This window comes from Tinamus guttatus, unplaced genomic scaffold, assembly GCF_059628265.1.
Source record: "Tinamus guttatus ecotype Peru unplaced genomic scaffold, ASM5962826v1 Tinamus_guttatus_pri_ptg000004l, whole genome shotgun sequence".
Taxonomy (NCBI): Eukaryota; Metazoa; Chordata; class Aves; order Tinamiformes; family Tinamidae; genus Tinamus; species Tinamus guttatus.
This window is the reverse complement of record NW_028288538.1, coordinates 10152356-10177582: the sequence shown is the minus strand read 5'-3', so window position 1 is coordinate 10177582 and position 25227 is coordinate 10152356. Positions and strand designations below refer to the sequence as shown.

The window sequence follows — 25227 nt, the reverse complement described above, 5'->3', positions numbered from 1 at the left end:
AATCTCAATGATTTTCTGTGCAGTTGTTCCTCTTTTACAAGTCTACAAAACAGAAATACGCTGCACAGCCTATAATGACCACAGCACACCCTCTCCACAGCATGTAACGGACCCACGTTTCATTTATCCATCAGAAGGCAGTAAGGAGGGTAACCTATCAAACTGCAAAAAAAGATTGGAAAAAAAAAAAAAAAAAACGAGATAAGTGTGTGTGAAAGAGAGAGGAAGATTTTTTTTAAGAGACAAATACTGATTTACTGATTTCAAAGAACAGAAGCGCTAACTTGCATATGAAGCAACTCTATCTGCAGACCATAGAATATATATTTTTACGAAGTAGATTCTTGGAGATTTAAAGTATTAACTATGTACATAGCTCCCTCTGATGACCATTGGACACTATACAACACAAGCCTCCTTTTATTTTTGCTCTTGGATTCAACTGACAGCTGACTGGTTAAATTCTAATTGCTTCCAAGTGAGGTCAGCAAAGGTATTTATCGAAAAGGACTGAACAACAGGCGCAACACACACATGCACGCGCACGCACAAGCACATACACACCACCTCGCGAGCGGCTTGATTTATGGAAACAATTATAATTCTCCTGGAGTCTTTCTGAGCTGAGAAAGTTTGTCGCTACAGTAGTGGCTCATGTTGCAAAACGCAGACAACCGAGATGGAATATTTGGCTATCCAGCTGGTATCAACAGAAACAAGTAAGTTATCTGTCCTTTTCAAGCATATTCAACAGTTGCTAATAGCTAATATCTTTTATCTTCTTTTCCATATGTTGGCCACTTAAAATGTGTTGAGTAATTTTTGCTATTAATAAACTGAAAAACTTAGGCGTAAAGAGGAAAGGATAAGACTACGTGGTCTGTCTTGAAATTTGGATTATGGAAATGTTCTCTGATTAAATGTGGCTAATAGTGAAGACTGAGGCACGAAGTAAGCAGCAGTATTTTTCAGTGCATGAAAACATAGTTCAGCTGAATTAGCAGAGGGCTTTTTTGGAAGGACTTGTAACTGAACTGAAGACAGAAGTATGTTTACAATCAGTTTAAATGACTGTTTACACAAAAAGCTACATAAAGATATCTGTTGTATATACATTTGCCTGTTTTTAAAAATCAGCATAGCATGTTATGAATTTATGCATAATACGTTTCAGTAGAATACTATATTCTTGCACATTTGTAACAACTGATATATGCAACTTTTCCTCACAGATCTTTTACTTTCAGTGCAAGCAGCAAATTCAAGTAGCACAGAAGGTCACAGCAACAAAGGTTTTTGTAACTCGTGTCTTTAAAGGATATTTTGACTGAAAAGATATTTACGAAGCTCTTCCATTTCGCCATTAACTATTAAGGAATAAGGATCAGAATTCTAGAAGAGGGAACAATCTCATTTAAATCAATCTGTAACTCATAAAGACAGAAGGCAGGTCGGTGACCTAAGAGCAACCGTCTACTTGAGATTTAATTTTCATTATGTTGTTCATGAACACCCAGAACACTGCACTATAATGCACAAATGGATACTGACATGGATCCTGCCAATTTTGCTCTACAGATCATACTTTTACATTATCTTTCTAATGGGCACTATATCTTTAGCTTGCAATGACATGACTCCAGAGCAAATGGCTACAAATGTGAACTGTTCCAGCCCTGAGCGACATACCAGAAGCTATGATTATATGGAAGGGGGGGATGTAAGAGTGAGAAGACTTTTCTGTCGAACTCAGTGGTATATGAGGATTGATAAGCGAGGCAAAGTAAAAGGGACAAGAGAAGCAAACAACAACTACAGTAAGTAATACATTTGCTTTTGCTATTTCTAAGTTTTTAGAAAGTCACGCATCACTGTTTCCTATTCCTAGACTGACAGTAATTTCAAAAGAATTTTGTATAGAGTACTGACCATTGTATAAGACAAGTTTTCCAATTGATCCTACAGCAGGACATTTGTTATTGATTTTGAAATGCGTCATTTTAAATACTACATTGTAGATCTGCTAATGTATTAGTTACAGCTGTTAACTATTAGCTAACAGCGAGGCTATTTTAAAAGTGAATTAAGGTTGTTAAGTATGAAAATGCATAACCACAAATTCTGCTCATAAAATACTTAAACAATAAACCATATCTATATATTCCACAAACTACCTACAAGTTTGGTATGTTTAAGTTAACAATTGAAACATATGCAATACTAGAAAGTTGAATGGAAAGAATTATGTAAACTGTCTTGCAAAATCTTTTAGATATTTTGCCAAGCCAGGAACAAAATCTATTATAGTTTCTGCAGCTCATTATTACAATGATCATGATGATGAAAAAATATTCTGTCCTCTTTCTTCCAAAAAGATGACTCATCTAGAGAGAATGGACATATAAAATTTTGCAAAGTTCTACAATTTTTGAACTGGCAAAAAAACATTGTTCTGGAAAGTTTTTCACACACATACCTACATTACTTTTATTTATAACTACTTGAAGGCATCATTCTTACATTCACTATTTTTGCCAATGTAACTTTTATGTTATCACAGATAAGTTGTAGGTTTTGAGAAATCTCACATCTCCTTTTAAAGGCTATTTTATTTTTAAAAATACATAACAGGAAAAAAAAAAAGCACAGGATTATACTGCAGAACAAACATGAGAAAGGGCTAGATACATACTGGTCTAGTATTTATAGTCAACTGAAAGAACAAATATCTGTCCAATGCAATTAAATGCAGTTTTAATATGCTGCACATATTATTATGCTTTAGATAACAGAAAAAAAAAAAAAAAAAAGAGAGCTGTTAATGTGTTTCAGCTTTCCAATCAAGATTACTGCTTACTTTCTACAAAAACAGCATGTTTCAGTGCTAAGTACCTACCTAGTGGGTTTCAGAATTTATTGCTTTACTTCATGACTGCATTAAGTATCTTGCATGGCTAAAACTACATTGACTAATGTTACCGTTTCTTTTAAATTTTATTTCTATATGTCTGCTTTTTTCCTACACTCTTTTCTGTAAAGTCCTAGTACTCTGAAAGGTATCACATGGCCAGAGGCCAAAACTTTATTTGGTCCACATTCCAGAGTCTCCCTGAGCTTCAGGAGGACATTGCTAGAAGAAAAGCCTTACAGGGCAAGTTTAGAAGTGAAATGTTGCTCTCATAGTTACTGTTGCTCTTGTTACTGTTGAAATAGCTTCTTCATTTTTCTTGCATGGAAATGCCTTTGAATGCATAGAAATTTATCCATTTTTCTGTTATTATTTACAAAAAAATATATTTTAACAAGATTATCACAACATATAAAGTTAAATAATTACATAAATTTTCTTTTTGTGGTCCAAGACTGCTTAACTAAGGACTTAGCAATTTAGCATTATTTCAAATTCAAGCAAAGACTCAATTCTCTGCAGGATTCCGTGTTGCTGAAACACACTAATGATACCCAGAAATGTTCTGTAATGAAACCATTAGAGGATATCAGGTCATCTTGTGCTAAAGGCAATCTATTTCCTTGTGGAGTTTGCTGAACATTTTATGAAGATTTACTGATGGCAATAAACTACTTCAAGTTTCAGGACTATTATCTTGATTCATTAAAGATGTATACTTTAAAAAAAAAAACAAAACTTTAGTCTCCTTTTTGCTAAATATAATAGTTATCAGGAGGAAAAGAATCAAAACTTGAATGGTTTATCTGGCAAATGAGATGTGCTATGATGCACTGAGATGTCTCTACTGTATTTATGTAAAATATGTGGGAAGTCTCCCACCATATTAAAGTCTCTCATTATTTATCTATTCCATAATTTATCTATTACACACTATGAAGTAATTCTGTGAAAAATTTTGTCAGATAAGTAGAATAGGGAAATACAGATGAAGGTGACTGAAAAAGTCTGAACACTGATAACATTTTCTGAAAATAAAAAATTAATATAGTAAGACATTTTTTAATCACGTTCTCTACTCAACTGAGGATGTAAAAAGCCTTCTTGAAGATGTGTTTATGGCCCTATACCAATACACTTTTGAAGAATACGACAGAGAAAAAAAAAAAAAAAAAGACTGCCCTAATTAGCTTTCTCCAAACTTTTTTTTTTTTTAATCAGAAGACTCAAGAGACTACTTATATCCAGGGTATCTGAAAAGTATCATTTATACTATATGCATTGCCAAGATGGACTAATCGCTGGGTTAAAATGTTCTTGTTCTGTGAGTTCCAGTTCTGAAATTGTTAAATTAGTAAATGATAAATAAGACCTGTTTCTTGAGATGAAATCCCTGAACAGCTGTAGCCAAATTGATCAACAACTGTCAAAAATCTTGCTCTGAGGAGTATCTTCATATACTACTCTGCCCATTTATATAATATCATAACAATACAAAAATAGCTAACAGATTCTCTACCTTTCACAGATGAAAATTCAACTTGGACTCCTATATTAGCTGGAAATAGTTCTATAAATAGTAAAATATACTGTAAGCTACAGGTATGAGAAAAGGAATCTCTTTGCCTTTTGAATCACCAACATAATATACTCAAATGAAAACAAGCAAAAAATGCACATTGCAAATTAAATTAATCTTAAGAAGCTGCATTGACAGTCTTGCAAAATCAGTAACTTGTTTTCAGCTCGTGAGCATGAACACTGTGTAGAGCAATCAGCTTCACAATTTGAAATGTCTGTAGAATTACTATTACTCTACATGGTATCATTGACAAGTATCAAAATACTTGGATCTTTTCTGATCAGTCAAGATTACAAATGTAGGAATATAAACACACCAGGAATCAAGATCCCTGCAGCACGTTTCTGCAGTTTAACCTCTGTAGCAAATCATAAAATTAAAAAAATATATTTTTATACATGACCTATAAAAGGAACAGGTGAAACAGAAAACTGTAACACTGTGATTAAGATACTGATGCAAAACCCACACATTAAACATACGTGGATTGAAATTCCATGACAAAATGAAGTACCACATCTTTGCTCATTAATCATAATTTATCTATCTGTATTTATCATTCATTGGTTTCAAAATGCATGTAACTGCTTACTCCAAGAAGTATCTGCATACCATATCAATGCAAGGAAATTGCTGAATCCTGTCTAATATAGTGATGATCTTATTAGGTACTCAAAGAAAATCTATTCTGTGCATATTTCAGTAAGCAGTAGATCCTTCTTGTGGACATGAAGCAGATAAGAGTAAAATAAGCAAATTGGAGAATAGTGATTCCCACTAAGCAAAATAAATCACTTTGCACCTGACAGAAACAGCTTTGCTTTTCAGTCTGAAAATTAAAATGCAGAGTGAAAACTCAGAGCCACATACTGAAAAGCTCAAGTAAGCATCATGAAGTAGCCAAGAGAAACAAGATCATCCAGCACAGTTTGTAATTATTAAACATTTTTTTCTTTATTATACTTTGGCCAAAAATAATTATTTGGTTCTTTAATTCAAAAATAAATTTTCTACCCAGTTCATTTAAAATAATCCAAGTGGCCATACAAACTAGACTCACAGAATTCACAACTAAAAAGTGAGAGTGACTGAGCAGATGATAGCAATAATCTGGCAATTTGTTAACTCTTCATCATTGATGAAAAGCAAATCTCTCTATTACTGCTTGTGTTTACTTTCATTTCAGTTTTAAGAATTTTGCCAGATTTATTTGATTTTGTACAGAAAAAAGAGAAGAGGCAAAAACCAGAGTTTATTTTGACTCTATCCGGGAGGATTTACAACTACAACTGGATGATGCTTTAGACTTTCCACGCTCTGTTGCCTTTGGAATCTCATTTTAAAGACTTCAAAGGGCCTCTTAGTTACTAGAAAAGCCTTCCCGGAACCTGAGTCCTAACATGTCTGATCCTATCATATTCCATGTGTGCTTTAAACCCAGAAAGTGCGTATTTCCTCCCCCTTTTTTTCTCTCTAGTGGATAAAGCCAAAAACATAAGAAGAAAAAAAAAGAAAAAAAAGAGAAAAAAAAAGACTGGTGATATTTTGGTAAAATTGGTACACATTTTACATGGGGAAATTTCTTTACAGGGGAAATTTCTTATATTTTCATCAAAATCCAACTATCCAGTTTTTAGCATTATTAAATGAACTCTAACTCACTTCTGTTCCAACCTAGACCCTAAGATGGTGACAAAATAATTTCAAATGCATTTTAGCAGTTAAATACTCAAACTCACTTGGAAATCAAAGTGATTTTCCAATAGCATTTTATATATATAGTTTTTATGATAAAACAGATGTTGGCATACGCACGCTATGCCATTGCAACAAATTTCATTTTTGTTCTTTAAATATCTATTGCACAACAAAACAAAAGATTTAATATCTAAAAATCATAAAATCTATTTCAAGGCAGGACGGTCAGCATGCCCAGCAAATTTCTCTCAATAGCTTCAGAAGCTGTCAGCTATTGATGTTCCAGATTCAGTTAAGGATTATGTGCACTCCAACCAGACAGAAAGTCTGTCTTTGTAACTGCATTCCTGATTTTTCCAAGGTTTGTTGATTCAACCAATGTGCTGGCCTAAGTGGAATATAAACCTTGGCATACTTTTACTTCATATTATTACTGTACTAATCTATTTTTGTACCAGAAAGGGGTTTCATTTCATGACAATACATGCATTTCCTCTGGAAACTGAACCGCCAGTGCCATAGACGATGTTCTCTCCTAATGAGATTAATCAGATCTATAGATAACGGATTTCCCTACTCCTCCTTTCCCGTTAGCTCTCTGTGTAGCCCTGCTGATAACGCCTCCCTCTATGCCTGTGCAGGCAGAAGATACTCTATATCTACCTTCATCTATACATTACCACGAGTCCAGTATTTTCACCATCAGTCGCTGCTGGAGATGGGCTTTAGCAAAGACACAGTTGTTAGCAGCAGCTGAGGCATGGCTGACTGCCAGCTTTGGCCAACTCTGTGATAAGAGCTCCCTTTGGGGGAAGTGAGGAGGAGAAAGTGGGAGTGCAGTCTTGAATCACTGCAGCAAGACTCCTCGGAGCTCATGTATCAAAGTCCAGACCAGGGTTCAGCTGACACAAGATGACAGGAGTGCCACAAAACCCAGGAAAAACTGTCCATTACTTTGGAATTTACTTCTTGAGTTGTCATCACCTTGTCTATCCCATGGTACTTAGCAGCTGAAAAATGAGTGTAAAATACTAGCCAGTCAGAACAGTAGCGATTTACACTCCCTTTCCCCCATTTTGAGCACTGTGTGAGCACATAAACTGTGCAAGGGGAGAACCTGATCTCGGGGCTCGGGCACAGGCAGCTGCTTCCCAAGCTAACAGGCCCCAACCGGGCCGTACATCTCTGGGCAGGCTTCAAACCTGGGGTACCAGCTAGGAGCAATGTGAGCAGTGAAGAGGTTAGGACGAGTCTACTCGGCTCAACTGATGCGCTTGGCCTTCATATACCTTGGCAATTTGGTTGTGACTCTGCTTTTTTTTTTTTTTTTTCTGGATCTCTCAATGTAGAGTTTTATCAGAAACGTAAATTGCTAGACTTTTATGGAACCCTCAATCAAGTCTAGCAACTAACTGCAGAAGCAGATAATGGACATATTTGTTTAAAAAGAAAAGTTACAGCCCCATCACCCACATGGTTTATTTTTCTCCTCATTGTTTATAATTTCTGAATGCAAAAAAAAAAAATCAGAATTCTATCATTAAGCATGTTATTGCTTCATCCTGAAGAAAATGTGCTGAAGTGGCCTTGACCTGAGACTCTAGAGACTTGAGGCTAATCCAAGTTTTTAAGCAATTTGCTTACAGACTTTGGGAAAATTCTTCAAACTCTCTGTGCCTCTATAAAGGGGAATTATTTGCCTCTGTGCAAAGAGCTATAAAAGTTATTAGAGAAGAAATCTCCAAACCTACAAAAGAGTTGTGTAGTAATGTTATAGACAGTCGATACTTTTATTATGGAATATTAATTGTAAACTAAAATTACAAAAGTGAGCAGCTGGACAGAACACAGAGCTTAAATCAATCTCAAAGGAGCTGTTTTCCATGCTGGTAAACAGAAATTACAGTAATTTGATAGAATATTTAATTCCTAAAGCAGTCTTTCTTGCAAAACAAAAACAAAATCCAGACTTCCCTCTTTGCAGCTTTCTGTATTGTTTGAGCATCTGAAAGTGACTTTTTAGATTTCTAGGATCTTAAAGTACTGAACAAAGCCTTTTTTTTCCTCTTCCAAACTTCTTAAAAGTTCAGGAACACCAAGACATTCTAAAACACCTAATTATACTGTTCCACACTGCAAGACTTATCAACTAATGGTATATTTTGGAACATTTTCCTCATCAAAAACAGAATCAACTTAGCCAAATGAAGACTGCTACACTTCTTGGGTGGCACACGGCTTTCATTGCATAATTGGCTGTCTATGACTATATTTGGCAACGATATTTCAATTGTCTTTTTTGGCCTTTGACTTTATTTTTAATTTTTAATTCTGGATATGAGCTGATGGAAAGGTCAAGTTAGCCTTCTGGTGTATGTAATTTTGAAACATTATTAAGGAAAAGTTAACAGTGAAAATTCCTATGGCAATAACATAACAGAGGTTAAAAGTTATAGCACTGGATTGTCACACTTTCATAACACTGACATCATTTATACAAATAGAAAAAATTCTTTGTAACAATTGGTGTTGAAAAGTTGGAAACATATTCATTGATGTGTCCAACAACTTCATGACAACAGAAAAAAAAGGCAATAAAAATACCAATACAATCAATATGCTCTCTTGAGTGCTTTTTAGCTTTTGAAATACAAACAAGAGGAGGATTAAATTCTAGCAGGATTTCTTTACAACATTCACATGAATCAAGAACCTGCACAATTTATCAACAGAAGACTACACTACTCTAAACAGGCTGAATCAGATAAACAGCCAAGTAAATCCATACAGGCCAGTTAAAATGAGCAAAGTCAACTTACTGCAACTGAGGACTTGCTTTTTTAAATTCTAAGTCAGAGTGGAATCTAACACTTCAAATTAAAAACTACAAGCCAAGACAACGAAAGAAACTTGCCAGTTCGTTAAAAACACTGCTTTGTTTTTTTCCTTCAATACACTGACTTTCAAAACTCATCACAGTCAGCACATCAACAGATCACCTCAAAATCACAAATGAAAACACCGGTAGCATGCCCGTGCCACGAAACTTATAACTACAAGAACTTCCAAATAGGGGAGAATAACGAACATTACTTACTCATCTCCACTAAAGCATTTTTCAAATACTCCCATTAGCTGCTTGGTATTTTTTGTTTGTTTCTTTGTTTTTTGATGGAGTCTCCTAACACCACTATTTGAACTCTAATTAACACATATGCCTTATCTTACTTCCATTTTTGGTAAACTGTCTTCCTTTATTTTAAGTATGCTAATAGACACTGGGAGGTGCTGTAGCCTGTAAAAAGGAGCGGATAAGACTTGTCCTCAAGTGATTTTGATACTTGGGAAGTACCAAGTGATGTCTATCTAGCTAGAAGACAATGTCTTCCAAAAAAAAAGGAAAACACTAATAGGAATCATATGTTCATTAGTAATCTGTGCTAATTTACAGGGATTTTTTTAAAATATGACCTTTAAATGTCAAATGTGATTTGACAATTCAATCAAACAGAAGTGATTATATACAGATAACATGTCTAAATGAAGAACTTCATGATTGTTAATGACAGAAATGATTATACATAAGCATGCGTATTATCTAGAGCAGCACATTTGCATCAAATCTTAACACAGCTGCACGTGCAGTTGACGTCCCGTAGCTGCTCAGGTGAATTAGTATCATGATTCTGTAGGCTATTTGTATGCAAAACTGTAAGCAAGGATTTTTGTGCTTGTCAGGTGCACAGAAATGTGCCCACCAGGAGAGTTTTCTAGATCCCCACATAACACATACCATACTGTTTGCATTACAAGGACAGACTGACCTTCTGAGTGGTCTACATGAACTCAGTGGGACAATGTTCAAGCTCTCTAGCTAGTCACCGAGCATGAAGATTTATGAGCAAATGCTGATGTAGCTAATTCAGATACGGAAGGTAACATAGCAGAGAATGAACCTGTATCATCCATTCCTATTATAGCTTCTGCTGCAAAAGAACTTACAGGAACAAATGCTTTATTCCCTGGCAAAAAATTTGAAGAAAACCAGAAAGGATTACTTAATTCTTGAAAGTGCAGTGAGTACTAATACAGCTGGAAAGCACAACTGCCACCAACAAGAGCAACTCTAATTCCACCATGCTCATTTGTTTCCTTTTTAAGTAGCTTAGGTACAGCTTAGACAGGCACCGCACATAATGTACAACATTAGACAGAAAATTCCCGATAGCTATTAAGTTGTTATTGGCGAGATCATTACATTGATCTAGGAATACCAGCTATGTAAGTTCAGGAAATACAAAATTTCTTAGTACGAACACATGGATTTTATATATATCTCTAAGTAGAGCGAGAGCCTTTTCCCTGTAAGCAACCCTCCTTGATGTTGTGATCAAATGCACAATTTTTTGAGCCTTTTGCTCTCTTTCACATCCTGCCACCCTGTAGTAACGCTACTATGTGTTCAGGGTGCTAAACAGCAGTTTGTGCAACTGTTTCAGCAGCCAGGCTGCAAGCTTTCCTACTGAGATAAAGGTGGGGGATGTTCTTCTACCTTGCTACTGGTAAACCAGCCGTACTTTTGGGTGAATCGTGTTGGAGTTTGAAGTCATTAGTGGTTCATTTAGTTCACAGGAAACCAAACATGATGTCAATATTGAGAGTTGGCTTAAGAGAGTCTGCTCAAGTTATAAAGTAAATAGCCTGAGTCCTAATCACCTAGGCACCTCTACTCACCCCTTTAAAAGCTTCTTAAGCAACAGAAGTAATACAACTATTAATAAAACCATTCTTTTAAATTATTATACATCTATCTCAAATAGAATGTCCTAATAAGCAAAGTGGTGCCCAGATAACTTGACTGCAAATACCACAGGAGGCTTACTGAACTGCCTTCACTTCTCTCTGCTCTTGTGTCTTGAAAAATTCAGTCTATAATACTGAACCTAACTGTCATGCAACAATATTGAAGACTAAAAAGGATTACCACATCTTTCTAGGAAACTATTACCACATCTTTTAAGGAAATCATGCTCTACTAATTTTTTAACAAAATAATCCAGTGTTTTTAGTTTGAATTCATCTATTTTGATCATACTGTTCTGGAAATGTTTTGAATAATCTAATAAATTCTGAAATGGCACTTTTTTTTTTCCAGAGGAATGCTGGAATCAATATTGGTCTATACAAAATGTTAACACTATCATCACTTATTCTAAAATCAGAATTTGGAAGGTGATTTGTAACGTAGGAGGCATAAAATTCTTAATTAAGTGGTGAACAACAGAGCTCTGATTATTTTCTACTCATATAGGCACTGGAACTCATCACATTCTTCTAAGTAGTCTAGGCATGGAATATATATATAAGTATAGCGAAGACATTTTTCAAAAATTTTTACTATTTGGGGTGCAACAAATATCTGCTTTTGGCAGAATAAAAATACATGTTAATGTCACTTTTCCTTAGATACCAAAATATGTCATGCCTGATATTAGAAAATCTTTTTTTTTTTTCCACTCCTGTTTTTTCCATTAGCAGAGCTTTTCTTTCTTTCTCTCTTTTTCTTTCTTTCTCTCTTTCTTACTGTGAGCACTTTCTTGTTTGGGGTATCTCACATGAAATCATCCATGTATGAAAAAATATATATACATATATTTTAGTTTTGTACAAATTACATAAGTAATCATATTTACCTCCGCAAAGAACTAGCTGTGTGAATTCCAAACCTAGCATGTGTCCTACACTCCCCATACTCTAGGAAGTGCAGGAAAATGCTGAATATTTCTGCCTCTATACTGAAGATTTGGCTTATTAGATTGTCTCCCGATCATGAAGCGGACTTTCCTACTTCAACATTTCAGTTCCATGTACTTTCAGCTGAACTCGGCGTAGCAAAAGTGGAATTGCCAGAGCTCCTGCTCTGAGAGTTCACTCTCTTTTGGCTCGTGGCCCACCAAATGAAATGCTGTTTTTTCGTATTTTCCCCTTCACATCTATCTGGCAGCTCCATCCCAAACCTGTCTCTCAGGGGATCCCTTGAGAATCATATATACATCGGCATTGGTGATTACACGTGCTGCGTTCTATCTCACACGCCGTCTTGTACAAAAAAAGCCTGACCTGAACCCTTTCAGGGGACTGTGCCATGCTTAGTGCATTAGCACAGGTTTCTATGAGAGAAGACATTCCCTTCTCAGTTGCACAATATTTGTCTGAAACACACTCTTAATAACTACAGAGATGTAATCAATTTGAAAAAACAATCATTTGCAAAGTGCACAAGCAGTTTTTTTCAGCCTAGTGTCAAGATTTGTCTTTTCTGTTCATATTGGCATAGTGATGAAATACAATGAACTATCATTAATAGTCTAAAGAGTTGTTTTTGAAAGCAAAGAAACATTGCACAGCTGTGGAGGAGTTAAGTTACTGACTAGTGGAAAAGCTATCTAACCCTGTGATTCATCAAGGAAAAGTTTGCTCAGGAGTTGAAAGACCCATATTAGGAAAGAGAAAAATATGTGCAGTTTGTAAAAGTCTGGCTCTACCAAAATTAGCATAAGTTTTGTTAACTGATCTCCTACTAATAGTTCAGGATGCCAAATAAAATTTACTGGTACTACAAATTATCCTCTTTAAAATATGATTCAATACCCTGACAGAGTAGACATAAAGAAAAATTAAATCCCTATTTCACCAGTAATCTCTTCTGATTTCAAAGCCAGCACTTACTTATTTGTATCTTACAAACAACTCTCGAGTAATTTTGCTCTCTCTGATCTAGTAGTCAAGCAATGGTCTTTAGTATTTAAAACCCAACATTTTCCCTCCATTTTTTGTTACTTTTTCTCCAACTTTTCATCGCAATACAGTCAAAGTCACAAAGCAAAGAGGTACAGCAAAAAAGAAAACATTTCTTCACTACTTTAAGTTCCTGGAATACATCTAATTGTTTCATCCAGAGCAGAAAACCATGAAAGATCCTTAACAAAGGCTTTTGATGTATTTTAGAATGTACCAGTACTTGCTCAGTCAAGTGAGGAATTAACATTATGGTCTTCAAGAGAATTCTGATAGGACAAAATTTTCTGCTGAGTTTAGGCTTACACAGTGACTATCTTTCACATTACAATCACTAGGGAAGCATAGTACCATAAGGAGAAAAGCTGCCCCAAATCCTTTACTTGCTCATGTAGCCTCTACGCTTCAGCCCAGAAAAAAAGCTAATAGTAAAATCCACTAACCCTCACTTGAGTTTTCTAGCCCTATGACCCTACAAGAAATCACTACCATGTTACTTTTGCTTCCTACTTTTCCTGCTTGAACAAGGTCCCTGCTTAAGTTTGCTAACTGAAGAGCATGTTTTCAAATACCTACATATGATAGACCACCTGCTTTCCAGATTTTATATAGTAGATATATATTCTTCTATAAATTGCTTACCTCTTACCTGTAAGGACCTCTTCCCAACATCAAGACATAGGAAAGTCAATTGCAGCAGAGAAACCAAAGACTCCAGTCTGAAGATGTTATCAAATGCCTGTGTGGTACAAAATCTTCCATTTTATTCACGATCAAGAGAAAAGTATGTCTTATACCACTGTAGTCTACACCGCAGTCAAAGAGGATGCTTGAATATTGCTAAGACAGGGAAATTTGGAATTCTACCAACATAGTAACATGGCTGCCAGGATGGAGCTGACTTTAGTATCATAAATATTTCAACAGACTGGTCAAAGATAACTATCATAAACAATCCCACTCTAGTGATATAGTACCTGTGTGCCTTGGGATCCAAGAAAACAAACTAATACGGTTTGCAGGAGTAAGCATCAAGCAGAACTCGGTTTTTAAGGATTTAACAGTAAATAAACATGGAGCTAGACCACCTATCTCCCTATCTAAAATAAAATTCTTCATTTGAACTATCCTGTAGATGGAGTTATTGGGGTAGTGTGAAGGAATAGCTGATAAAAATGCAAGGCAGCTTTTTATCTTCAAAGCTCTCCCCGCCCCGATCTTTAGCTGATATAAATAACCATAATTTCATTGAAAGAAACGTAACTGTAGTGTTTTACACATGAGGATACAACAAGATTAGTCCAAAAGTAATGGGAAACTAGGTTCTATATACAGACCAATAATTCATAATAAAAAATGTATCATTAAGTTTATGTTTTATGTTAACTACTTAGTAATTTCTTTCATAACATTTTACATTTTAGCTATGACTGGTAATTTCTCTTCAGAACATAGCAACATTATATAATAGCACATTGGAAGTGTGCTGACCATAGTTCTAGAATCCCACTGAACAGCTTCTGAATAAAGGTAACTTGCCCTGAAAGCCAGTACGCTGCTTTTGTTCCATGGGTGGGGAAAGCTAAGTGCAGAAGGGCTGTGGTTGAGTCATGGCAAAGGTAACACAGCTGGCAGATGCTGCTTAAACTCTGGGTAGCATCATGAGCAATCTCAAATCAGGTCTCATGGTCACCACATGTAATACAGCTTTGATAACATCCTTCTGGAAAAAAGAACTGTCAGCTCATAGTGCTAAAATAAAAATAGTAATTTATATAGCTGAGGCATATGTGTTTACAAAGCCATCATATTTCAGGATCCACTACAGACAACAGGTGATGGTACTATAAAGGATTCATTCTAGAAAATATTTACATGACACTGGGCACAACAGTATTTTCACAGACTACAGGATTATTTACATCTTGGGAATTGCATGCATCAATACTTGCACCATTGGACTTAAAACACTAACAGCTGATTTTCTCTACATCCTAGTATTTGAGATCATTACAACAAAATAGATCAATTTTGAATCTGGAAAATTCATTAAGATAAATTATAAAACATGGAAAAAAATAGAGAAATTTGGCTACAGTTCCCTTGGTAATTTGTTCCAGTAACAGTTGATCCAGAATGAAAGGAATAATTTCCTCCATTGCTGCTGATGCTGTTTTTTAGTTTTGATATGAAGCTGTAGAGCTAGAAGTCAACTAGAGATTAATTGGAGGAAAGTAACATATTTATAAACATCTGAGGATGTAAACAGAGAGAATTTCTGTAAATGTGTAAGTCACTGGCAAACATCCTACTGATTTCCGCACAGTCACACTTTCACCTTAGACAAAGAATTTTTAGACTGGTAAAATTGTTTGTAAGTAGAAGTAAATAAACAACATAATTAAGGCAATATTGAGCTCAAACTAAACTACCTGAACCTGCTCAATAACTAGCAAATATCCATTTTGAACCCTGTACTGAGCAAGACCTGAGAAAACTCCAGGTTCAAAAATCTTCATTTAATCAGTGAATTGGATTAGATGAATTGATCATTTCAGGTTTTGTTTAGAATGTTTTAATTTATTTTAATTTAACCTACATTTCTTTTGGTCTAATGTAGATTTTGCAAGTTCAAATAAAATCTGAATTATTTGTCATCAGCAAACCCAAAGAATTTGAGAGACTGTATCATCTAAATATATGTCCAGCAGTGTTCTGAAGGACTTAAGAATGAGCCAGCTGGTTTCTATCACTACCCACTCCATGGTGCAGCAAGGGGTTAGCATGACTTTCTTTGCAGTTTCTTGCATTTTGAACCCTGAAAAAAATTACATACTGCCTGCTTGTGTTCTTGTAGATGTTGTGATTAATGTATTCAGATGTCTGGCTTCGGAAACTGAACTAAACAGTGTTGCAGTTCATGTTGATATTTGCTCAACTATTTGCTCTACCTTTTATATTAAGTACTTAGTCCAGAAGTCTTGCACTACAGATTGCACTGTTTATGAATGAAGTTATTTAACTATGTCAGGCAAGTTTTTACTGTACAAAGCTTCGAATCATTTAAATCTCTCCGCTCTTCTGCTAGGGGCTCTAAAATGTAAGTTTGAGCTCTGGAATACTACAGTCGCCTTCTTGTGTGTTCGCTTGCTCAGTTTTAGTTATTTGAAATAATTCGGCTACTAGCTATATCTGGAAAACATTTTCGTTATTAAGGACACATTTTACTTTGTATATAAACAGATTTTCCAGTTTTCAGCACTGAGAACATCATTGTGATCATTTGTTAACATTTAAATTAGCTCTTGCTAACGTTGGCAAAAATGTGTAATTCTAAATAATCCTAAAAAAAACAGGAAAGGAGATTTTAGATTGGTCTGTCTTCAGTATGTGGCTATGACACTCTTCTGTAAAGCCTATACCAGAAACAAGTAAAGCTGTGACAGAAATAGTTGCAGACAGTACAATACAGAGAACAAAACAGGTACATGTCAAGGGTAAGCAAACATGTCATATAAAGAATGAAGAGTTTTTGACTTAAATGTATTTTTGTCTCCTTTAACTTTGAAATGAGTCTATCACCATTTACCAGCTAATATTTACATAATAATGTACTGCATTTACTACTGTTCACAGCCAGCTAACGCAGGTGTAAACCATAATATCACAGAAATTCACCTGGAACTGAAATTGTTCAGAACAATCAGCAAAGATACTAGGGAATAAATACCAGGACAACGGGCTTTTGCCGGATGAAAATACCAAATGGAACAGTGATTAGGTTCTAGATAGAACAGTGGTATCGGTTTTGTTAATTTGAGGCTAGATTTCCAAAACCCTGCAGAGTTTAAAGGCATCATTTATTCTAGTGAAGCTAACACAGAATCTCCAAGATTACGAGCATCCTTGACTTAAGCAGTAGAGAAAGCATGTTGTTGTGTAATTTTAGAATTAAACTCTTAAACCATTTATTTTCTTACAGTTTGGAAACTATTATCTTTTGTAAACAGTGATTCTACCCTCCCTTCCTCCCCCAGCCCCACCCCCAATTTTTAACGTCAGTAAATTAATTATTAATGTCAAAATAAAAGAGTGCTATGTGCAGACTGAAGATTAAGATTTGAGTTTTATAGGGTACTATTAATTCTAAAAATACACTTTTTTTTCACAATAAACATATGTTTAGTTCCAAGGCAATTCTTACCACAATGTAGTTTCCAGCAAAAATGAAAAGTGACTAACTGCTGTATAAGAAGCTGTTCAAGAAAATATTTATACGAAGTCCACAGTGGCGATCAGCAAAAGTGAAAGATTCTACTGAGTTTAATAAGAAATTCATGAGTCTCTGCTTGCTTGGGGCATGGTATGCAGTGGTTGATACTGCCTATTGCTGTCCACAAGACAGACCTCTAAATTGCAAAAGTTCCAGAATTTTATAATCCGCTTAAGTGAAAAAGTCATGGTCTTTGTGTATGCAGGATTAGATGTAGAGACATACTGGAAAAAGAGTGGTTCGAAGTGCCAACTATCCAAAGAAACAGGCCTAGGAGAAAAGCAATTTAGAGTCAGAATTTTCCAGATCAATTCTTATTAAATTATCATTTACAAAAAGGAGGGAAGTTTTCCTTTGATTTACAAGCCTATGTAAAATTAAGGGATATTCCAAGAGGTTGAACAATAAAGAGAAGTATTCTCAGACATACCGAACAATTTCTTTTTGACAATACAGAATCGTATTCATTTTTAGTCAAGAGAAGATTGTTACTGAAATCCTTGCTACAATGCTTAGTGGAGATAACCTTTACCAAGTATTCTCAACTTATGTGCACTATTTTATGTTTCTCATTCACTTCTCAAAGTAACTGGAAAAGGTATTTTAATATTTCTCACTCAGATTGCAGATTAAATGGGTTAGGGTTATAAGAGAGGTTCATTTCCTAAACATCAGCCTGGAAATTCAAACCAGGCTTTTCTTTGCACTAGTAATACATATTCAGAAGGTCAAACTATATGTTTGATGATGCAAGTGAAACTGAATAAATACTTCAAACAATGCAGACTTAAGAGCGGAATTTAGCTTATTCCTTCCTTTTCTGTCATAAAGGTAAACACTCACAAGTCTAAGTAGAAATGCAAGGAACAGATCTTGTAAGTAAAACAGCAGCTTTTCTCAACAATCATTTTAATTCCTTATTGTGTTTACCTTCTTCTATTTGGTTCTCATCTTATCCTCTGTATGCTCTCTTCAAAGCAGTTACCAAGCTGGTGGTTTCCTTCAGAAACCTTCACATGGCTTAACTTACATAACGATATTACCTGTCAGCTGTTGCACAGCACCAATCTAATGGTTTATTATTAAGTTGTCCTATCTAGCAGTCCATGTATTAAACTGTTGCAGAGTCTAACAAACAGCTAAGAAAACTACAGGTAATACAATCTCAAGAAATCCATCTTTAAAATGATCAATAGAGCAAAATTCAAAGTGGAAAAATAGATGGTTTCTGTTTATCAAATAGTTGAAGTTTTAAATAGCATGCCTACTGCTTTTGTGTCCGAAGAATTGCATGCAGAGGAATTAACCATCAGTAATTTATGCTTAACCAAACAGCTCTTCTGAATACAGACACGCGGTCTTAGAAGCAAACTCTGCTACTCGAGCTTCCCGACCAAAAAAATACGCTGCATCAAGTCCTTGAGGAATATATCTGTATCGTCTCTCATGTTTCCTGACACAACTACAATTTTCCTGCTGGAAAAATAGGTACAGGAGGAAAACAGGAATTTTGACTGCTTTGGATATTTGTCCATGATATCCAGATGTTTGGCACCGCACTGAAGCGGTAGCTTCAACTGAAAATGTTTGACAGATCTATTGTTTATATGCAGATCATTTTTACTCATATTTATAACCAGAGTGCTTCAGATAGTCTATGCATGAGCAATAAAGGCATGCATGGATACAAAGTCTCTTAACACAGGCCTTTTTTTTTTTTTTAAGAGGATATTCCTTCCTTCTTTCCAGCATATAGTAGTCTTAAAAGCCACAGCAGCTAAGTTTCCAGCTAATTCTGGCTAATCGCTAAATATCTTCTCTTATTTATGTACTTAATAGAAAAAAAATGCTGGGATAAAATTGCTGTATGCCTGCCTAAAAAAAAATGTATTTGATGACAACTTTTTCTTCATATTACTGTCTACAGAAATATTAACACTAACAAATGCAGGAGCAGTGACCAGAAAACACAATGAAATATTCCACAAATATCAGCAATACATGAAATATCAGGAAAAAAGAAACAGCTGATGAGAGACTCAACAAAATACGTACTCTAAAATCTCCTTCTATGTTTTCGTGCTCCCTAGCAGGTGAAAAAATGTCTATTCTCAGCAGGGTTTTGGTTTATTTTTGTTCCAAAGAAGCTTCATTGAGCAGGTTGTTCCCATCTACTCAGTCTTCAGTAACTTGCTGCACTTACTGTTTACTTTACAGCTCTCAGAAGCATGAAGAACTTGTTTATATTATGCTTTTGTAATCTTTCAGCCTTCTGGCAGTAAAATGATTAATGACATCCCCCACCCCCCATCTTCCAAAATCACAATGCTTTCATTACTTCAGAGAAGATAAGAGATGAAGGATATTGTGGGCAACATAAAGCCATGCCAAGTTAGCAATCGCTGCAACCAGTTAGAAATTTGTTTAAGATTATTTGCAAAAAGATTCTAGAGTAACACAAGCAAAAGTTTACCTTAAGAAAATGTGATTATTAAAATGTTTTATTACGTATTACTAAAAATACGTTTTAAAAGCCAAAAAAAAAAAAGTGAAATTATTAATTACAACAGAAAAAGATACTAATATCAGGTGATTCACAACAATGCTATTCAACACCATGTGCTGAAAAGAAAGTACCATCTGACATGAGAATGTTCAATTCTGCATCAGTGCGATAGCAAAAAAACCCACCGTTTTTCTACCTAGATCTCCAGACCAAGGTACAGCCCCGTCCTCCAGGTCACAGTCATGGAATAAACCCAGAAATTTGTAAAGCACTGAGAGGCCATCATCCTAGATGACATTGCCAGTAAACTCAGCTCGTTTATTTGGCAAATTATCTTCAAAAACTGATATATTTCCATCCACTAAAATTGTTGTGCTGGCCCAAATGGTGTTTTTGTTTCTGATTTTTTTTCCTAGTGGATTTTATATCAACTGTGTGATTTTTAAATACCCCAAGTGGTCGAACACACTCCGCCCAGTATCTATAGTCACCATCTTCTAAGGAAAAACTACAGTCAGTTTCAACTGAGTGTCTGAGATTAGTTCAAGAACTTTTTTGGTAATTTGTTAACCAACATGGTTATGATTATTGATTCTTTAATGACAGCAAGCAAAGCTCTCCTGTAAAGTTTCCACATGTAAGACATTCACATTTGCACTGAAAATAAAATATAAAAACAAGTACCAAAATGCAAAACAAAGTAATTCACAAAAGTTAGTATGAATTTCAACATCCACTTCAGAGGAAAAAAAAAAAAAAAACCTACCTAAAATAATGTATAATTCTAATAATAACATTGTCTTGGGCAAAAGCTTTTGGCATCTCCTTTTTAAAAGTAGCAGTATTTCTTACTGTTGTGATTTCAGCCAACTGCAGCTTACTCAAGGAAATCTTGATTCTTATTAGCATAATCAGAATCATCTGAATCTTCCACTTTTTACTGCTGTAGAAACAGAAAACTGAAACATTTTTGAAAAGAACTCTCCTCACGATAACAGCCAACATAGGCAAAAGGAAAAATGAACATAAGCTGTCCCTGAAAACATGCAGCCGGCAAATTACTAGACAGTCTCTAGCCATTAAAATAAATCAAGCTCTGAATAGCCTTCGGTGGAAATACTCAGGGCAAAGAAATAGCAACTCCTATTTAGTATTGGCAAAGTTTATAAAAAGAGAATTATCCAATGTTATTCCCAGGCTAGGAGAGGACTGGACTTGATGACCCAGAGATCCCCCTCCACTCATCTGTTGTTTGGTTAGAGGCAGATGTTCATCTGTTTTTCAGCCTTCACTGTGGTTTCCTCAAGTGAAATTTAAATGAAAGCTAATATAATTTTTTAAGTTTCGGTTAGAAATTGCCCCTTGCAGGAATTGTTGCTGTGCCTGCTGCAGAGTGGAACTTGTCAAAGAATTCAGAGAGTTGTATTTAAAGTTGCTTTAACTTTACAGAGAAGCACAGAACTAAGTGCACACAGATATAAATGTCCAGCAAAGCACATACCAAGAAAAGAGGTAACTGAACTAGTCATAGGAAAAAAAGCAAGCAATAACAGGCTAGAGTGCACACACGAGTAAGTCAAGGACCAGGAAGAAAGTAAAATGAAACAAAAAAGTTAGCAAAAAAAGTATAAATAAAGAGTAATTTCAAACATACTCATGCAATCTTTGAAAAAGCTAAGGAAAATTCATCATTACTTGTGACAGATGGGAAGAGTCAATACAAACTTGAATGCAAGAAAAAGAAAAAAAAGATTTTTTTTGAGAGGAAGGCCCTCTGCCAGGTGATAGTCTAACACAGTTTGGCTCTAACACGCAAACTCCCACTGAAACTGGAATGATGCAGCCACTATGAGATCAGTGGCTAAGGATAGATGCACTCAGGAGTTAATTCTGGATCTTTGGGACAAAACATTTTTTGGGGAAAAGAAGAGCAACACATGTAAATAGTCCTGGCAGAAATGCAGTATTTACTATCTCTCTTTCAACTGCTGGAACCTGCCTGTAGCTGGCTGGCTGAAAGACCCTTCCTTCTGGGGGAATGAGGCAAATCCTACGACACACAGTTTTGTAGGTGACCAAAAAAGAGCTAAAATTCAGAAGTCTAAATAATTACCTAAAACAACAACAATATTTAAATTTGAAAACTTTCCTTTATATCTTATACAATCCTCCTGCTTTCGCTCAGTCTTTTTTTTTAAACTTACAGAAATATACATTTTATGTTACAAGTAACCTAAGTGTACTGTATTAATCACAGTAAGAAAGTTGTTACAGATACTCATGAGTCACATGAATATAAAATAATTTGTATAAGATAATACTGTTTTCTGTGTAAAATATTTGAGTAAGATCTCACAGTAGCTTTTAATTGCTTTCAAATGCAGGTATCTTTAGAGCTCCTATCCATTTTAAAAGCATGCAGGGTCAAGCAAATCCTTTATCTTATTTTAAGACACTGTGGTCTGTTTTCTATCATTTGCAAGTTCTAAGGTTTACTCTTGCTCAAGGAGATGATACAGCTAAACAAGTCTTTCAGATACAGGCTTTACACAAATTCTGTGAACCCTGACGACTACGTATATAATCCTTCCAAGTGAAATCCTGAAGCTGATAAATTCTAAAATATGTTGACTTTTTTGAAAATAAAGGAATTGCTTATACTAACATGGCAACTTCAGAATACTCACACACAAAAGATTTTAAAAGTCTAACTTGTTCTTCACTTGAGTAATCACATACCTTTTCCAGAACCATTGCTACATACATCCAATGAATACAAAAACACTACAGAACATTAAGTAAATCTTTTAAGTTGACTGCAGAAATGAACAACTATTTTACAGACCTCACTATGTTTCTTTGCAGGTATTCTAGAAATCAGAACAGTAGCAGTCGGAGTAGTGGCAATCAAAGGAGTGGAAAGTGAATACTTTCTAGCAATGAACAAGTCGGGACGACTGTATGGAAAGGTATAGGTACAAATTTTCCTGGTGTACAACCATCATGTACACTCTTAAAAATATACCGTTTTAGAAAACCTTAATGTCGCATCTGCATAGTTTGTTTGAAATAATTCACACTATTATTCATTCTTTACAGAAAGTATGCAATGAGGACTGCAACTTCATAGAACTGATTGAAGAAAACCATTATAATACATACGCTTCTGCAAAATGGACACACAAAGGAAAAGAGATGTTTGTTACATTAAACCACAAAGGTGTTCCCATGAAAGGTAAAAAAACAAAGAAGGAACACAGAGCATCCCACTTTCTTCCTCTGGCAATATCCTAATCATAAATGATCTATACAGAACAGTTCCAGCAGGAAGATTACTTCTAAGGAGACTATTTGACAAGGTATCAAGAGAGGCTGGAATACTACTGAGAAACTGAACAAGCTGGACTTGCGCATTTATGTTTATTTTTAAGAGACTACATGAAAAAGATTTGAAAATATACACAAAACCAGATTTACTAACTAAAAGTTGTAAAAAATTCTAAAGAGTTGTACAATCATTATCTTAGTCATTGTAACTGGGTAGTTTCTTAAATTAATTTACCCTGAAGAATAAGTTGTGACTTGATTATCTGATAATATTTTATTTAAAGAGAAAAACTATCTGCTTCTTAAATATGGCTGCTATAATAATAATAAGCAGATGATAATGTTGTGTAAAATATGTCAGACTTTAAGGCTGCTGGAATGAGTTGTCAGATTATCAAGTCAATAGTAAACGTGGAGGTTGAGCAGTATTTTAAATACTTCCCCCCAAGAAACTGATATCCTATACATAAACTATATGATCAGAAAAAAAATATAATCCTGTAAATGTTTATTGTTGTATTCATATAAAAGAGTTAGTTTGGACAAATTAAGTCTACTCTACTACAAAATCTTCCTATCTATTAATGAAACAAATACCTAATGCTGCTCTAAAAGATGTTTCAAAATAGTGTATGTAAAATAAGAATAGGAATAAATAATGTACTTCATCTCACTTCTCACAAAGTAGCGTTTTATATAACGACGAAGCAAAAATTCAGACATATTATGGTTTTTTATGTAACATATCCTATCTTTTGTATAATTCCTGTTAGGACATTAGGACATACCGCTTTTAATATTGTTTTTCCATCGTTATACATGCTTTTTCTGTTGTTACAGCATTAAACTTTATTTTAAGTTGTATTTGAACGTTATTGTTCTAAGTTATTTAAATGTTATTTATAAAAAAAAAACTTATTAAGCTGCATCTGTTTCATATGCTTTTAATTCTAAAGGAATAACAAAATAGTCTGGCTGAGATGCATGAATTTTCCCTGTGACCAGACACAAAGTCTAGTACACAAGCCCCTTGCCAACATACATTGGATGGCAGACAAAAACGACAGCCCGCAGCAAATCTCACAATGGACGTCTCAGAGGGAACAATGTAAAAATGTAAAAAATCTTTGCTGCATACTCAGGCTAATTGAATTTAATAGCATGTCCTTAGCTACATCAGGTAAAGGAAAGCTCCATTTCCAACAGGTACCTGATCAGATTTCTGAAACTGTACTAACAGGTACAGGGTAAAGAACCTACACAACTAATTTCAAACTCCAGCCAAAATCAGTGTGACCTGATAAAGCATTTTCATTTCCTAGCTATTAAATTGTTCAGCTAGGTCCCAGGGAGTTATCTTATTTCACTCTGCTTACCTTGCCTACAAGTTTTCTTGTCATTATGATACTTGTGCACAGATAATGATCACCAAAAAGTTAACTAAAACAGCTACTGGATGATCACCACCAGCATGGGATACAGTCAGGTTAATTACAAAAGGACTTAAATCCTCTCTTTTCCACTACAAGTGTCTAAAACCAATCAGTGTTCTCTACAAATCATATACTTTTTTTACCGTCTTACACTCATAAAAACATTGTTTACAAGGATTTCAACAATTTTTTAAAACAAATCCTTGTTTAACAAGTACTTTAGCTTGGAAATCATTTATGTTTTTGACTTTCACATCAAATATCAAAGTGTAACAATAAGTTGACCTGTTCAGAAATATTTGTGCATACAGCTACATCAGTAAACCTTCACCGTGCTTTTACTACTTTATCTACTAATTGTTCACTGAAAAGAGTAACTTTGCTTTTTAAGTACATGTCTGAACTACCTTATGTGAATATATACACACTGTAACAAAATCCACCTCGATCAACACTAATACACAAGCTAAAGTTTCTAGACCTAAAAAAATAGGTTAGTTCATGTTCTGAAATAAAAATTAAAAAAAAAAAAATCTCACGAGATTGTTTGTTTTTAGAATCTCTGTTGAAGCTTGAATTACAACAGAAATACATTCCAAGGACATAGGCTCTTCCAAAGATCTTTTTTATGGATTATGCAAGAATACAGTCAACTCATTCTTGAACCCCACTGGCAATTCACACTTTGGATATATGCTTTAT

The 25227-nt window shown here is 34.9% G+C and overlaps 2 protein-coding genes across 3 annotated transcripts in view; one reads left to right on the top strand and one right to left on the bottom strand.

Annotated features, from left to right (window-relative positions):
- The window catches only part of FAM227B (family with sequence similarity 227 member B), a 67420-nt gene that overhangs the window by 24486 nt on the left and 17707 nt on the right, over positions 1-25227 (bottom strand). The gene's annotated exons all lie outside the window — the stretch shown is intronic.
- On the top strand, positions 522-23351 carry FGF7 (fibroblast growth factor 7). Of its 2 annotated transcripts, none has more exons than XM_088540204.1 (4): positions 522-719; positions 1579-1817; positions 22631-22734; positions 22865-23351. In XM_088540204.1, exons 1-4 carry the CDS (start codon positions 655-657, stop codon positions 23057-23059), a joined length of 603 nt encoding a protein of 200 aa, XP_088396330.1. In that variant the 5' UTR covers positions 522-654; the 3' UTR covers positions 23060-23351. The 2 variants fall into 2 exon arrangements, with proteins under 2 accessions (XP_088396330.1, XP_088396322.1); XM_088540196.1 differs by having other exon boundaries at positions 595-719; positions 1233-1817.

What these genes read in the sequence shown, in the direction of transcription:
- FGF7 (XM_088540204.1), top strand. Translation starts at nt 655, where the DNA reads ATGTTGCAAAACGCAGACAACCGAGATGGAATATTTGGCTATCCAGCT. An exon ending in AGAAGCAAACAACAACTACA is followed by an intron (nt 1,818 to 22,630) that starts GTAAGTAATACA and finishes GTTTCTTTGCAG; the next exon opens with GTATTCTAGAAATCAGAACA. An exon ending in CGGGACGACTGTATGGAAAG is followed by an intron (nt 22,735 to 22,864) that starts GTATAGGTACAA and finishes CATTCTTTACAG; the next exon opens with AAAGTATGCAATGAGGACTG.